At 41.5% G+C, this 16,435-nt stretch overlaps 1 protein-coding gene across 1 annotated transcript in view; it reads left to right on the forward strand.

Moving 5' to 3' along the window:
* The window catches only part of LOC127184023 (phosphatidylinositol-3-phosphatase SAC1), a 142,306-nt gene that overhangs the window by 12,593 nt on the left and 113,278 nt on the right, over positions 1-16,435 (forward strand). The window contains exons 2-7 of the mRNA XM_051140236.1: positions 477-574; positions 4,764-4,838; positions 6,930-7,057; positions 11,383-11,532; positions 14,719-14,778; positions 16,074-16,107. Coding sequence (XP_050996193.1) covers positions 477-574; positions 4,764-4,838; positions 6,930-7,057; positions 11,383-11,532; positions 14,719-14,778; positions 16,074-16,107 — 545 coding nt within the window. The remainder of the gene's footprint in view (positions 1-476; positions 575-4,763; positions 4,839-6,929; positions 7,058-11,382; positions 11,533-14,718; positions 14,779-16,073; positions 16,108-16,435) is intronic.

Here is a 16,435-nt window from a genome sequence, read left to right on the forward strand (position 1 = left end):
GCAGCCCCATATCCCACACCTGGGACTAAAACAAAAACGTTCTCATAATATTTCTGTGTTTTTAAAGAAACCAAAAATTCTCACTATGCATGTTATACTTGTGATGATTCCCTTATTTTAAGGAGATTGAGAAGAGCTGGGGGGAAAAAAAAAGAGCTCCTTGCCTGGGGTCCCACACACATGGCCTGGCTCTGTACGGTGTACTATGCTGTATCGCTTTCTTTATGATGATGACTGTGATGCATTTGAGAAGACTATTGTTTCAAGCAATTCAAATTGATGTCTTTATAGCAAATTAAAATCTTAACAGCATTAAATACACAAATGGAAAGAATTGCAGTAAATCCATAAGGATAATGAACTTAGCAGTACCATCTGTGTAGAAGTAGGAAGCTATGCTGCGTTAGAACCCTAATATAGTAATTTTCAGATCCTGATTTTATTTGACTTATTTATGCCTGCTGATTTCTTCTTAGGCACATTACACCTGAAAAGTTCTATGTGGAAGCTTGTGACGATGGAGCAGACGACGTGCTCACCATTGACCGAGTGTCCACGGAGGTCAGCCTTGCAGGTGGGTATGGCTAGTCTCAGGGTATCCCCGAGAGAGTCAGTGCTGACCATTGACCGAGTGTCCACAGAGGTCAGCCCTGCAGGTGGGTATGGCTAGTCTCAGGGTATCCCTGAGAGAGTCAGTGCTGACCGTTGACCGAGTGTCCACGGAGGTCAGCCCGGCAGGTGGGTATGGCTAGTCTTAGGGTATCCCCGAGAGAGTCAGTGCTGACCGTTGACCGAGTGTCCACGGAGGTCAGCCCTGCAGGTAGGTATGGCTAGTCTCAGGGTATCCCCGAGAGAGTCAGTGCTGACCGTTGACCGAGTGTCCACGGAGGTCAGCCCGGCAGGTGGGTATGGCTAGTCTCAGGGTATCCCCGAGAGAGTCAGTGCTGACCGTTGACCGAGTGTCCACGGAGGTCAGCCCTGCAGGTGGGTATGGCTAGTCTCAGGGTATCCCTGAGAGAGTCAGTGCCGCGATCACAGATATTGGAGCTGTCAGTGGTGTGCCATTGTGAGGCTCCTTGGGTGCCTTCTTATTAGAAAATGTAAGTTTTGCTACCTCAGTTATTTTAGGGGGACGTGATTTTGAGAAAGGGTTTTGTTGTGCAGTCCAGACTGTCCTAGAATTCATTATGTAGCTTAGGCTGACCCAGAACTCTGGACCCTCCTGTGTCTACTTCCTGGTCGTTACTCTCCAGCAACAAAAGGAGCCCATTCAAGGCAATCAAAGCACACAAAGGCAGGGAGTCACGGGCAGCTCTAACCCGCCCAAGGAGCTTGCACACAGAGAGATTCGGAGAGAGGGAGGGAACCAGAATGTCTGGATTATTTAGTGAAGAGCCTCTGGGGGAGAGGAAGCCAGCTCTGGGCTGGAAAGTTCAGGTAGGAACTGAGGGATGCTGGGCAATGCTGGGAGCCAGGTCTGCTGAGTTGCATAGGCACCATTTGTCTAGGGCCTGAGTCCAGCTCCTCCCTAGTGCTGAGACGATAGGCCTGTGTTACCGTGTCTAGGCCAGAGCTATTTCCGTTTCCTTCTCTGTCCTCTGATAGGGTTTGGTTCCCGTGTCTGAACTCATTTCCGTTTCCTTCTCTGTCTTCTGATAGGGTTTGGTTCCCGTGACTGAACTAGAGCTAACATTTGAGTGAGTGGGAAGATGTTTTTGCTTTAAGTGTCAAGAGCATTCACGGCTGCTTTTGGTTTTGTTCAAAACTAACATATATTTCAGCAGTTGCTACAGTTTTATTGCTGCTGTGCTCTGGTCAATAAATCTTACTATTCATCCAGGAGTACACTTGAGTGTGTTAAAAAGTTTAATAACTATGAAGGCACTTTTAACATGAAAAAATAGGCCGTACTTCATTGGCTAAAATGTGTAATCATTGCAGACTTGCTTCTTTTTATCAGTGCTTCCCTTGGGTGCGAAAAATATTTCCCCCAGTTATGTGTATGGAACCGTCTGAGTTCTGAAGAAAATGTAATTAAAAAAAAAGATTTATTTATTTTTATTATGTATACCGTGTTTTTGCCTGCATGTACACCTGCAGGCCAGAAGAGGGCATCAGATCATGTTATAGGTGGTTGTGAGCCAACCATGTGGTTGCTGGGAATTGAACTCAGGACCTCTAGAGCAGCCAGTGTCCTTAACTGCTGAGCCATCTCTCTAGCCCCTAATGTTTTAATGACAAAGCAATGTACCAGGTAATAAATAACACATTTGAATTTCTTATTCACCAAGTAATAGCACATTAGGATTTCATATTTCTTTGGTTTAGTACCAGCATATTAACATTAGAATGTTATATTTCGTTGATTTAAAATTTCCAGTTCATTTTCACTCAGTTATCCTTTTTATTTTAAGAAAAATCCTTGAAAGTATACTTTTTTCTTTTCCTTTTTCTTTCTTTCTTTTTTTTTTTTTTTTTTTTTTTTTTTTGATATAAGCCTTCTCTATGTAGCCCTAGCTGTTCTACAACTTGCTCAATAGACCAGGCTGGCCTCAAACTCAGAAAGATCCTCCTGAGTGCTGAGATTAAAGGTGTATACCATCACCACCTGGCTGAAGGTATATACTCTTTTAATCCTAGCACTTGGGTGGCAAGGCAGGCCGATCTCTGTGAATTCCAAGGTCAGCCTGGTCTCGATAACAAGTTCCAGGCCAGCCAGGATTATATATTGACACCCTATCTCAAAGAAAAGAAAATATTTGAATAACCAGGGTAGGTATTTAGTAAATATTGTTTGAGTGGGTAAAGTAAACAATAAAAATATTTTCAGTAGATTAATAAGATGTAAGAAAAATATAACAACTTGTCATATGTATGGGTAACAGGTTATTTCTCTAAGCGCCTTAGGTAGTTTTCCTTCGACAGATGCCATTAGAGTTCTGTTTTAGGTTGATAATTAACATGTTCTGTGGTCTCTTGATGGTTTCACAGTAACTGGTTAGTTTTAACTATTATTAATGTACTTTTAGAGATGTATTATATCACTCAACACTATAATTCATGAGTGAGCTAGTGCTTTGTGTTTTAGTAAAGTATATTCTCAGCTATTTTTGAACTAGCAATGACTTTACTTGTAGGTAGATATTGCAGCTCCATTTTAGTAGACTGAAATGTTCATGGTCAGGACAGATTTTACGTTAAGGTGATGATGGTACCAAGCCCTTGATGAAGTGGAGCACTTGATACAAAGTCAGGGATGGTGAGAGCCTGACGCTTCCCAGCCAGTCTCTCTACCATTAGGAGTAAGAAGTGTGGCCATAGAAAATAGGTTATTTTTTCTACCATGAAAAACTAACATATATTCCAACAATTGCTACAGTTTTATTGCTACTGCACTCTGGTCAGTAAATCGCACTGTTCATCCAGGAGTACACTTGGGTCTGTTAGATAGTCTCAATATATTCAGGACAAAAATACCCTCTAGGGCATCACTGTTAAATCAACTGAATTATTGAGGACAGACAGAAATGGATCTTGACCGTTTTTGGTATTTTATATAGAACTAGCTATTTAGAAGAAGATCTTTACTTTTAAGGACCAGAACTTGAGTTTACAATACTGAGATTCAGGTTGATAATAAGTTGAAAGAAAACTGAAGCTTAATAAAATAAAGGTCTTGGCCATATAAGTTTGGAGAACCTGTGCTCTCTTTTACTGTCAGTTGCTCTGTTCTATGTGACATGTGAGAGGTGAATAGTGCTGTTTGAATTTGAATCAAGAAAACAAGCTTGCTTGATCTGGAATTCTCACACCTGCCTTTGGGGCTTTGTTTTCTAAATAAGAGTGCCACAAAGTGTGTTTGTGAAACATTGCCTGAAAACCCAACAATTCTGAAATACATTTTCTGGGATACAATTTTATTGGTAATGGATATCATTGATAAAAATCAAAGTTAGTGTGTTACCTTCTTGCCTACCTATGCACACTGTTGTGAGGCACAGGAGGAAGAAGCTTCTTCTTTCTCAGACAAGAATGTTCTAGTTTTATATTCTGCTAGTGGTACGTGAAGGTGAAACTCTTGTTTCAGGTCCTTACTTCTACTTACTCTTAAAGGCATGGATAGTATTTAGTCTATGGCAACATTAGAAATTACCCACAATTTACCTCATAAAGAAACTGAAGCCGGGCGTGGTGGTGCACACCTTTAATCCCAGCACTTGGGAGGCAGAGGCAGGTGGATCGCTGTGAGTTTGAGGCCAGCCTGGTCTACAAAGTGAGTCTAGGACAGCCAAAGCCACACAGAGAAAGCTTGTCTTGAAAAACAAAACAAACAAACAAAAAAAGAAAAAGAAAAACCTGATACGTGGGGGCTGGAGAGATGGCTCAGAGGTTAAGAGCACTGGCTGCTTCCAGAGGACCTGGGTTCAATCCCAGCAACCACATGGTGGCTCACAACCATCTGTAATGGGATCGATGCTGTCTTCTGTCATGCAAACACACCTGCAAATCGACCAATAGACCACTCACATGCATAAATTATGTAAATAATAAATATTAAAAAAAGAAACTGAAGCTTGCTGCTTTTGAAACCATCTTTTAATATCATGTGGTCTTATTTATATTCTATAAAAATGGAGGTCAGACAATAAAAAAAATGCTAGTTTATTTTTAGAATAAATTGTGCAATTTTATTTACTTGAAGTTATTTAAACTAAATTTTTATTTTGCTGGTAAGCTCTTCTTTTGTTTTCTTCTTTTTTAAGTCAAAAAAGATGTCCCCCCTTCAGCTGTTACAAGACCAATATTTGGGATACTGGGCACAATCCATCTGGTGGCAGGTAAGAGAAAATAAACCAAGATGACAAAGAAGGCAATTACGTTAATGACAGTAGATAATGAGAAAAGGTGATCTTCCTGTCATTCTCTAGGCAGGTCTCTAGGTCACGTATTTGTCCTTAGTTTCTAAAAATAATAATCGCTAAACAGTTAAATTTATCATCTTGAGTATTTTTTTTCTTCTTCTGAAGTTTTGTGTTGTTTTTGTTTTTGTTTTTGTTTTCCTTGACAGGGTTTCTCTGTGTAGCCCTGGCTGTCCTGGATTCACTTTGTAGACCAGGCTGCCCTGGAACTCACAGTGATCCACCTGCCTCTGCCTCCCAAGAGCTGGGATAAAAGGCGTGTGCCTCCACACCTAGCCCAAAGTATTCTTTTTAAAAGGAAGATTTCTTGTTTGATTTTACTCCAACTAGAGTTGAAAGCGTATAAATTTTCATAAATTCTGAGAGCATTTAATTTTATTTAATTAGCTTGATTGATTGATTGTTTGAGATAGGGTTTCTCTGTAGAGTCCTAGCTGTCCTGAAGTTGCTAAGTAGATCAGGCAGATCTGGAACTCAAAGAGATCCTCCTACCTCTGCCTCCTAAGTGCTGGGAGTAAAAGCATGCACCACTATGCTTGGCCCATTTAAAAATTTTAATTCATTGATTTATCAGAATATTCTGTACCTTCAACTTTATATGAGATGACAGCATAACAGTGTGATACTTGGGCTGAGTTACTAAGCTGTTTGTCTGTTTGAGATGAGGTCTATAGCTGTGGCTCTAGCTGTATTATAGCTGTGGCTGGGGTTGAACTGTATACTCAAGGCTGTATACTCAAGGCTGTATACTCAAGGCTGTATACTCAAGGCTGTATACTCAAGGCTGTATACTCAAGGCTGTATACTCAAGGCTGGCCTTCAACCCACTGTCCGGCCTCTGCCTCCCAGGTGCTGGGCTTATAGACATGGACAAGAAAGTGGATTTTCATTTTATTGAACTTTTAAAAAGCTTTTGTTTTGTTTTTATTTCAGTAGCAAGGCTAGATGCTGTTATAAAAAAATTTCAATTTATTTTATTTTTTTATTTATTTTTATTTTTTACCATTCACAATCTAGTGATCGAGGTATACAAGTGATAGGGTACTGTAGCACAGTGTGACAGCTTCTAGGAAAGATTTGTCTACAGTGAAGCCTCTGGGCAGGGCAGTTGGAAGTAGAACATTGAGCAGATGGTATAGTGTTTGTCTGTCATGTGCACGGTTCCAGCCTCTGTCTTTAGTGTCACAAGAGAAACGGTGAGGGAACTGTGTTTAATGATCAGGGAAGGGTGCTGGACAGGGTAAAGATCGGTGCGTGGTGATGGGCTGTCAGGGTGCTCGCCTAACCGCTGTTCCTCCGTGGGCTCACGGTGTCTAGTTAGGTGCACGACTGCCCCAGCGCGCCTGTTACCATTTAGAGTGATGAGAAGGACAGGAATGGGGTACAGAGGGGGTTCCCCTGCACCGGCCAGATCTTGTGGTTTCTGGTATTTCAAGGCACAAGCTCAGATAAGCATAACCCTGCATGCCTTGAGAATGACCGGTATTTCCTGTCTCTGCTCTCCCAACTAAGATAAATAATTCAGTTATCAAAAGGTTTGCTTTTATCTTGAGAAAAAAAAGTTACCCTTTTAATAGTTTTTTTTCTAAATAATATATTAATCTTTATAGTCATGCATTTAAGAGTGCTTTTTTTAAGATGGGCTTTTACTGGAGTAGCTCAATGCAGTGTCATTTTGCCAGGCTTTAAAGTTTACAAATAAAAGCAATTACTTTGTGTCTTCTGTTTGTTGTTTTTTTATGTTGTTTTTGTGATATGTTAGGACTCAAACCCAAGACCTCACACATGCTGAGCATAGCTCTATCACTGACCTTTCCTTTTGAAGTCCCACAGTCAATAACATTATTAGAAGGCCAGCTTTCAGCACTGTTGACATTTTTACCTCCTTATTACATTTCATACAATTTTTTTTTATCACACTACACTAAATACCACTGATCTTAATCCCCAGCCCTGTTCTTTTTTTTTTTTTTTTTTTTTTAAATTCATGTTTGACTTTTTTTTCCCCAGGTAATTATCTTGTTGTCATTACCAAAAAGATGAAAGTAGGTGAATTTTTTAATCATGCAATCTGGAAAGCCACAGATTTCGATGTTCTTTCTTATAAGAAGACAATGCTGCACTTAACTGATATTCAGGTAAGACTTTAGAAGCCGTCACTAACGCAGAGCTCAGCAGTGCCGCGCAGTGGGGTAAAATGTAGGTAGGCTTCTCATAAGCCTAATTACTAAGCAACTTGTAAATACTGTGCTCTACTGCCTTTCCACCTGTCCATAAAAACACCTTCTAAGGGGCTGGAGATCATGGCTCAGTGCTTAAGAGCACTGACTGCTCCTCCAGAGAGGACCCAGGTTCAATTCCCAGCACCCACATGGCAGCTCACAACTAACTCCAGATCCAGGGGAATCTGAGGCCGTCACATAGACATACATGTAGGCAAAACACTAATGCACATTAAAAAAAATAAGTTAAAAAGTGTTTTTAAAGTTTATATATTTTGTTGGGTTTTATTTTTAAATATTGAGAAATTTAAAATTATAAAGTTCTTACAGAGAAAGAAGGACAAATAGAATGGGTAGTGCTGGCACACGCCTGTAATCTCAGCACTGTGGAGGTAGAGGCAGGCGGGTCGCTTGAGCTCGAGGCCAGCGTGGTGTAGAGAGGGAGTTCCAGGACAGCTAGGGCTACACAGAGAAATCCAGTCTTCAAAAACAAAAACAAGAAAGAAAAAAAAGAAAAAAGAAAAAGGAAAAAAAGAAAAAGCTTAATATTACCCTTAGCTGAGTATTCTCTATAGAAAAATAAAATATTAGATATGTTTGAAATTGTTTTTCATTTCTTTTTTCTTCTAAAAGAAAGTTCTTTTCACTGTTCACATGGGACAAAGAGAGGGCGTGAGTTTGTGCACAGAACACATGACATTTTCACATAGTGCTCTCGTTGCTCATTTTCTTTGTCCAGAGATGTCAGGCACCTGCTCTCGTTAGCACTAGATCCCTAACATAGTAAATGTTAGTGACCAAAGTATATTAACTGTAAAGGTGAAAGTCAAACAGACACAATGATGACCCTAAAAGTGCTTTGAAACTGGACAGAAGAATGGAGCTATGGAGCAGCTTGCCTGTGGGAACACAGCAGTCCTCAGTCAGTCTAGGTTCTGAGCACAGAGCTGCCAGCGTAAGCACGTGGCCGTCACAGAAAGGAAGAGAAGCGATGTTAAACTGCCACAAGTGTCGTATGACGTCAATGTGCAAAGGATAAAACGCCAAAAACTCATTTGGACTTAGGAAAGTTTGTAACGTTTACCAGTGTCACAGTAGTTATTCCCAATGGCAAATTATGTGACCCGGGGCAGTGAGGAGGCACAGTTCAGGTTTCTTGATAAATTTTTTACAAAGTAAAATGTTTTTAATTTTCATGTTTCTGGTAGTGTTAATTATAATGTACCCACTAGTGGGTATAGTGGCACACACTTGCAATTCCAGGGTTTAGAGAGACTGAGGCAGGAGGATCAAGAGTTGAAGCTCAGCTGAGCTGTAAAAGGATTCTGCATCAGAGACGTGGATAAATCCATGCGTTACACACAGTGCTAACATTAATTCATTCATTTTTAACTTACACTAAGAACACCCTCCCCTGTGGCTTTTCGAGGCAGGGTTTCTCTGTGTATCTCTGGCTGTCCTGGAACTCACTCTGTAGGCCAGGCTAGCCTCACTGTTTCTCTCTGCCTCCTGAGTTCAGTGATAAAAGGTGTGCACCACCCTTGACTGGCTTATGGTCTTTTGGTTTTGTTTTGTTTTGTTTTTGTTATGTGTATGAATGTTTTGCCTGCATGCATGTCTGTGCAAACATTGTGCCTGGTGGCTGCAGAGGTCAGAAGAGTCCCTTGGTACTAGAGTCACGGATGCTTGTGAGCCACCATGTAGGTGCTGGGAACTGGACCCCAGTCCTCTGGAAGAGCAGTCACTGCTCTTAGTCACTGAGCGTCCTCTTCATCTCCAACAGCATTTTAAATGTTTTCATAAATCCCTTAAAACGTTATAGAACAATCAGTTTTTACAGTGGCTTGTATAAAATAATTTATGTTACTAAGGTTAAGATAGCATGGTCACTTTTTACACCGTTACAAAGTGAAGACTTAATACTTATTTTCCAAAGGTATTTGTGACACTTTCACATTACCCTATTCTGATTTTTAAATATTTGTGTGTATGTGCTTGTGTGGTGTATAGATTGGCAGGCGTGTGCCATGGCCCACATGCAGTAGTCAGAGGACAATTTCAGGTGTTGGTCCTCACGTTCCACTTTTTGTTTGAGACAGGGTTTCTAGTTGTTTATCTCCACAATCACTGGCCTGTGAGGTTTCACGAATTCTCTTTCCGCTCCTGCCTCACCATAGGAGCGCTGGGATTATGCATGGCACCACAGTGCCAGGGTTAGGTGGGTTTTAGGGATCTGAATTCAAGCATTATATCCACTGAGCAATAGTCTACCAAGCCCAAAAGTAAGTTTTGAAGCTTACTTTCTGGGAGTGATTATTGGGTTTACAAAGTTTCACTCTCTAGAATGCTTGCTTCCAAAGTAATTTACAGTGTTCTGTAAAAATCTCTTCCCACCCCCAGTATGGCTTTGGTTGTCCTAGAACTCACTGTATAGACCAGGCTGGCTTCAAACCCACAGAGATTCTGTCTCAAATGCTAGGAGTAAAGCATATGCCTTTAAAAATGTTTTACACCTGAGGTTTTTTTTTTTGTTTGTTTGTTTGTTTGTTTGCTTGTTTTGTTTTTATGGTGAGACATTGCCTTACTATGTAGCAATAGCAGACACGGAACTCAGAGATCCACCTGCCTCTGCCTCCTGAGTGCTAGGATTCAAAAGGTGTGCACCACTGTCCCTGGCTACTAAGATTATTTTTTAAAAGAGTTTTGATTTTTGTGTGTGAATCAATGTGTTTAATTAAGGTTACTTATATAGGCATATAGGCAGATTACCAGAAAATGTCTCTCTCACACCCAACCACTGTCTTACCCTCAGGGAGGAAGTATGCCTTGTTTGTTTCTACAAGACTTGTTTTTCTAAAACATATGCCTTCCCTGTAAGAATGCCGAATCATAGCTCCGTCTCAACAAGAGAAACTGTAAGATAAGCTTTTTATACTTTAGAGTTTCCTTTTTCCTAATATATATTAATATATTCATTCTCCATGAGAAATAATACCTTAAACAAAAGCTTAGAGCACAGTCTTTAAAGCACTTCTCTTGCCGACATGAGTTTGATCCCTAGAACTCCAATAAAACCCAGACGTGGTTACAGTTGTGATCCCAGTGACGATGGGGAGGCGATACAGATGGGTCCCTAGGCCTTATTGGCCAGCCAGCCTCGACTAGACGTAAGATCCAGGGCTCTAAGAATGGCTGCCTCCACAGAGAGAGATGGAGGGCGCTGGAGAGTGTCTCAGTGCTGAGGGCACTTGTTGCTCTTGCAGAGGTCATGGCAATGGTTGGTAATATCCACAGGGTGGCTTACAACCATCCATAACTTCAGTGTCAAGGGATCACACATGGTACACATACGTACATACATACATACATGAATGTTTTGTCTCTATATGTAGGCAAAGCACTCATATACATAAAATAAATCAAAATCATAAAAATAAAGATGGTGCCCTGAGTAATAACACCCACAGTATCCTCTGGATTCCATACCCACCCCCATACACTCATGCAGTGTCGTGCACACCAACACATGAAATAAAAGTAGCTATATTCATCATAGCGACTCAGGAATATTTTCTTGGACAATTTCTTTGTGATTACTATACTTTGTTGTCAAGCCATAAAGCTCTTTTTCTGTTCTGTTTACATTATGCTTTTGCTAGTCTGTGCTCAAATGTGTGTATATACACATTCGGAATGTGTAAGTTTATATATTAACCATTTGATGGCCACTAAACATTACCAAACCTTGACTTTTTTTTTTTTTTTTTTTTCATAAAAAGTCATATTGTTTTTTAACTGGGAAAGTCTGCTAAAACTATTATTCCAAAATAAAGGAAATACTCCTTTTCCTAGGCTTTCTAATCTTTCTTTTAATGAAAAATGATTGTGTTTTATTTTCTATCCAGCCCAAACCAGTGAAGTTTTTTGAAAGTAAGGTGATGCTAATGTCTTGATTTGTGTGTTTCATCTGCTAATGAGGATAATGATGTAAACCGCACAGTGCATAGGACAGAGAGGACGTGGGAAGTGCAGCACACCGGAGTCTGTGCTGCAGCCTCAGCCGATGCTGTGTTCTTAAACACCGCGTCTGTGTAATAACCTGCTGTGCTTATAGGGTCTCCTCCCTCTGACTGGGTGCTTGTTCCAGGATGTCAGACATGTTTTTAATTTTGCTGTCTTCTCATGGTGATAGATTTTCTTCTCACTTGTGACCTGTGTCGAACTCTCTCTTTTCTTTACAGTTACAAGATAATAAAACTTTCTTAGCAATGCTAAACCATGTCTTGAGTACGGATGGATTTTACTTTTCAACAACGTATGACTTGACCCATACTCTGCAGCGGCTGTCAAACACCAGCCCAGAATTCCAGGAAATGAGTCTCTTGGAAAGGGTAAGCTGGATCTTCATGTGTTTATTTTATTCTTAGTTGTTTTTAAAAGGGGCATGTCTTTTATGATTTTTTTTCCTATTACTCCCTCCCCCAAGTCCTGGAGATAAACTTAGGGCCTCGTGTGTGCTGGGCGAGCACTCTCCCATTGACCCACATCCCCAGCTGTTTTGATTTCCCTTACTTTTGACTGTATTAGAGTCATATGTGGGACTTTGAAAACATACCATATTTCAGATGTCTGTCACAGGCCTCGCTGAGAGCCCTGCCTTGTATATAAACACAGCCAAGATTGCCATAAATCGGGCTAGATACTCAAGAATCTAATAGAAACACACAAGTGATTATGTGAAAACCTTTCAGAATGTGTGTGTGTGTGTCTGCATGTGCACATAACACACGGTGTTGAAGATTGCACACATGGCTTTGCACATACTAGGCAAGCACTCTGCCACTGAACTACATTCGAACTCAGTAGTTTATAATTTTACATAAATGTTATCAGGCTTTTAAATGTAAGCTTGGGTGTCAAGTCTTCATTGTGTTGTATTCATCTATGATTTCATTGCTCTTAGCTCAGCTTTTGAAAATAGTATTCCAGTATGTAATGGCTTGCCAACTGTAGTGTTGTTTTTTAAGTAGAAGAGGCAGTAATTTATTTATTTAAGAATCTGAGCAGTTATAAAGCTGTAGCCTGTTGTGACAACTCTGGGGGTGCACTCTCATCCTGTCGTGTCAGCCCTGGGGGTGCACTCTCATCCTGTCGTGTCAGCCCTGGGGGTGCACTCTCATCCTGTCGTGTCAGCCCTGGGGGTGCACTCTCATCCTGTCGTGTCAGCCCTGGTGGTGCACTCTCATCCTGTCGTGTCAGCCCTGGAAGTGTACTCTCGTTCTCCATCTTGCTTTGGCTTTAATGCTGTCACACCAGAATCATAGCAATATCCCAGGCTGGCCTTGAACTCACTGTGCAGCCCTAGAAGGCCTTGACATTTGAACCCTATACCCTTAGCCTTCTGATGGGAATTTATAAGGACTATGCCACAGGTTGTGCTAAAATGAGTGTATTTTTAATCTTAGGGGTTAAATGTCCTCAACTGAGTTTCTGCTCCTCAGGGACAGGGCTTTTTGCTGCCTTGATTTTATTTATCTGTATTTGTTTTATTTGGTGTGTGTGGTGCTAGAGCTTAAGCCAAGGACTTCATGCAGAATAGCAAGGATTCTACGACTGAGCCATGCCCCTAGTCCTGCCTTTTCTTTTCTTTTTTCTTTTTTTTTTCAATTAAGAAACCATGATCATATTTAGGGGCATACAGAATTTTAAAGGTTGCTATTAATATAACATTGCCAGTAATGGGCCATTTTTACTAGTGAAAATGATAAATTTCACTAATTCAGTATTTTAGTTGTTTAGCTGCATATAGTGTAAGATTTTACATTGTAATCAAGTAAAATTGTATGTTAAGTTAGATATAAGCTAAGTAATCAAGAAATTTGGCTTTTAAACAAAAGAGATCGATGCTTTTAAAACCAATTGCTATCTTCCTTACATGTTTATTAAATTTCTCTCCTGTGCCTGTTGTATGCCAGGCATGTTGTACTTAGTGGGAGCATCAAGGCCCCGGTGCTGTGGGAAGAGCCTTCGGTAGACTTACAGAGGTCATAGTGTGAGGGTCCGCAGGCCAAGATGGCTGCCACCGGAGGCCAGACTCAGTGGGATTCCCCGGGAAGGAGAGTGTTGTGCCAGACACAGCTCTAGCAAGCAGGGCTGCTCGGGAGGCCAGATGAGGATGGTGAGGAGGCTCCTGGCAAGAGAGTGATAATAGTAAGTTAATAGTTAAGTTGGAGGAACTGGAAGCCATTTCTTCTGTGACAGAAAATGAATTTAAGAAAAAATGCTCTTGTTTTTCTTTCGGACAGAGGTCATCATTTAGCTCTGGCCGTCCTCAAACTCACAGCGGTCACCTGCCTCTGCCTCCCGAGTGCTGGAGCCAAAGGTGTGCGCTGCTGTACCCGGCTAGGGGGAAGATTATCTATTTATTTATTTTTAGCTAAATAAAAACATCACTTACGGAGAACCATAAAATTGATAATTGAAACCTTATCTTAAGACATTAAAGAACATTACATTGAATGGTCAGTGTTTTTGCATAGAGTTAAAGACTCCTTTGTTTTGGTTCCTTGGTTGTATTTTCCCAACTGTTATTTTATCCTTAAAGGTTTCCATTTCAGCATCTCAAAGACTTTGACACTTACGAAGCCACATGGCAGAGCCTTGTGGCTTTGACACTTATGAAGCCACGTGGCAGAGCCCTTGTGGCTTTGACACTTATGAAGCCACGTGGCAGAGCCTTTGTGGCTTTAGTTGCTGCTTCCACTTGTAATTCAACAATAATTTTGTTTTAGCACTATACTTTTTATCAAGTTGTAGTCCAAATAACTCAACTTTTTAGAAATAGCAAGTTATTCTTTACATTTCACTGACTTATAAAATATTTAGTTACATAATTGCACTGTTATGCAGTGAAATGACTAAGTTTGGGTAACGTAAGCCATGTGGGAGCACATGCTAAAAGACATGCTACTCGCCTTCTCGTGACCCCTGGGTCATTCCCTAAGACCTCAGGTGTTAGGAGGGAATGTGGCTCAGCAAAGCGCTGTCTGCTGAGTCCATGTGCTGAGCTGAGTCCACCTAGGCTCCTCTGTATTTGTGATGGATTGTCAGACACCAGAGGGGAGGTCAGACCTTTAAGTAGCAGCTGCCAGATCTCCAGGGAAAGCGAGCAGAGGTTTGGTGCTGAGGTAGCTGTCACTGAAAAACTGAGTAGACAGCAGAAAGGGCATGTGTAGCTTTTCTTTACCTCTGAGGAGGCCAGGCAGGATGGGGTCAAGATGGAGGCCAAGTAGCTGTGTGGGGGCAAGTATCCTTGGGGGGTAGTCATGGAGATGGAGAAATGAATGTAGGCTCTGAAAGAGACTTAGTTCTTGGCCATTGGTTACCTTAGGAAGGTAGGAGAGGTGCAGACAGGCATGAGGAGAGGAGGAGCCGATTAGAAGTGGGATGTATCCTGTTGGGCCGTGTCTGGGAAACTCATATTAGCCACCAGGTGGCGGCATTGACGAGTGTAATTTTCTATCTGAGGACACTTAGTGTGCTGGAGATATTTCATTAAGTTTCAAAACCTCTCTCAGGCAGATCAGCGGTTTGTGTGGAATGGGCACCTGCTTAGAGAACTGTCTGCTCAGCCAGAGGTAATGTACTCCAAATCTGCTCCGTGCTGTGTGCATTTTTGCTTGTGTACTGTAAGATGACTGACCGCTCACCCAGGGAGGGTGAGTAATTCTAACCCTAACCCACACCCCTGCCCTGCTTGCCCCTCTCACTGGTGTATGCAGACATCTAATCCATTGTGTTAGCTTCCTGACCCCGTGACAAGATGTCTGAGACAACCTGACAGTGTTCAGGCTCGGGGCTTTCAAAACTTTCATTCCATTGTCTGATGAGCGCTTTGGGCTTTCAGTTGGGAGAACATGCCAAGGAGTACCCTGCTGAGCAATTGCTCACCTCATGGCAGCCCGCCAGCACATGGGAACAGTCAGGGTGCCATGCCTCCATAAAGGTCTACGTGATGTCCTTCCTCGCACTAGGCTGTACCTTCTAAATTCCAAGAGCTTCTCTGGCCAGTTGCCAAGCTCTTAAAATAAAGCCTTTTAGGGACACTTAAGGTACAAACGATAATACTTACGAATAGAAGCCTTAAGTGACAAGTGTTGCTTTCTGTAAGAAAGCTAGAGTGAACTGTACTGGGTGTGTAATGTAGGAGTGAGGGATCAGGGCTAAGTCCTGTCAGTGCAGAAACCACAGCTTTCATTTAAAGGGAGTAAGAGATTTACTCTGGAGCCGTTTTGAGTGACCATGGCCTGGAAACAGATTTAAGTTACTCCAAATTCCATGTTTCACTGTGGAAGCAGTTTCATGACATTTTTATGGTTTTATAGAACAGTGAAAGTCATAAAGCAAGGCAAGTTTAAAATACATTGGTGGGCCGAGTGTGGTGGCGCACGTCTTTAATCCCAGCACTCGGGAGGCAGAGGCAGGTGGATCTCTGTGAGTTCGAAGCCAGCCTGATCTACAAAGTGAGTCCAGGACAGCCAAGGCTACACAGAGAAACCCTGTCTCGAAAACAAAAACAAAAACAAACAAATAAACAAAACAAACCACCAAAAAGAACCATTGGTGGGTACATTAAAGAGGCAGAAGGGAAGGGAAGCTTTTTTATAGGCCCAGGATGCGATCTGATGTCTTAGGTGCCGCTGCCTTATTACTTAAGGTGTGATGAGTTGTCAGTCAGTATTGGTTTGTTTTGTTTAGTTTTTTGAGGCAAGGTTTCTTTATGTAGCCTTGGTTGTCCTGGAACTAGCTCTGTAGAGCAGCTGGCCTCAAACTCAGTGCTGCGCTCTGCCTCCCAGGTGCTGAGTTACAGGCGAGCACCACTTCCGCCCAGCTGGTTGGCTGATTCTAAATATGCTGTGTGTCTCCTTTTTAGGTCCATCGGTTTGCTCTTCCAGTGTTACATGGCTGTATCCTTATCTTAGTTTCTATATCTCTGTTTAAGTTTTATTTTACATGTTTAAATGTTAAAAATGTTTAAGTTTTAAGACAAGTCCCGTCTCAAATGTGATGTGACCTGGCTATTTTAGTATATTTATAATTGTTGTTAACATATAAATGCAGAATCTTAGCATAGACTGTAAACAGCCCACTCTCCTTTTTAGGTTTTATCCTCTGCAGAGTAAGTTACGATTTTCGCTCAAGAGTTTGGGGTCTGATGGCTTTAAAAGAAAGACGCAGACTGCATCTTGCCCTTTTGGAGTGACCTTGTAGCAATGAGTTACACAACAGTAGAGC

The sequence above is a fragment of the Acomys russatus genome, chromosome 32, assembly GCF_903995435.1.
Source record: "Acomys russatus chromosome 32, mAcoRus1.1, whole genome shotgun sequence".
Lineage (NCBI taxonomy): Eukaryota > Metazoa > Chordata > Mammalia > Rodentia > Muridae > Acomys > Acomys russatus.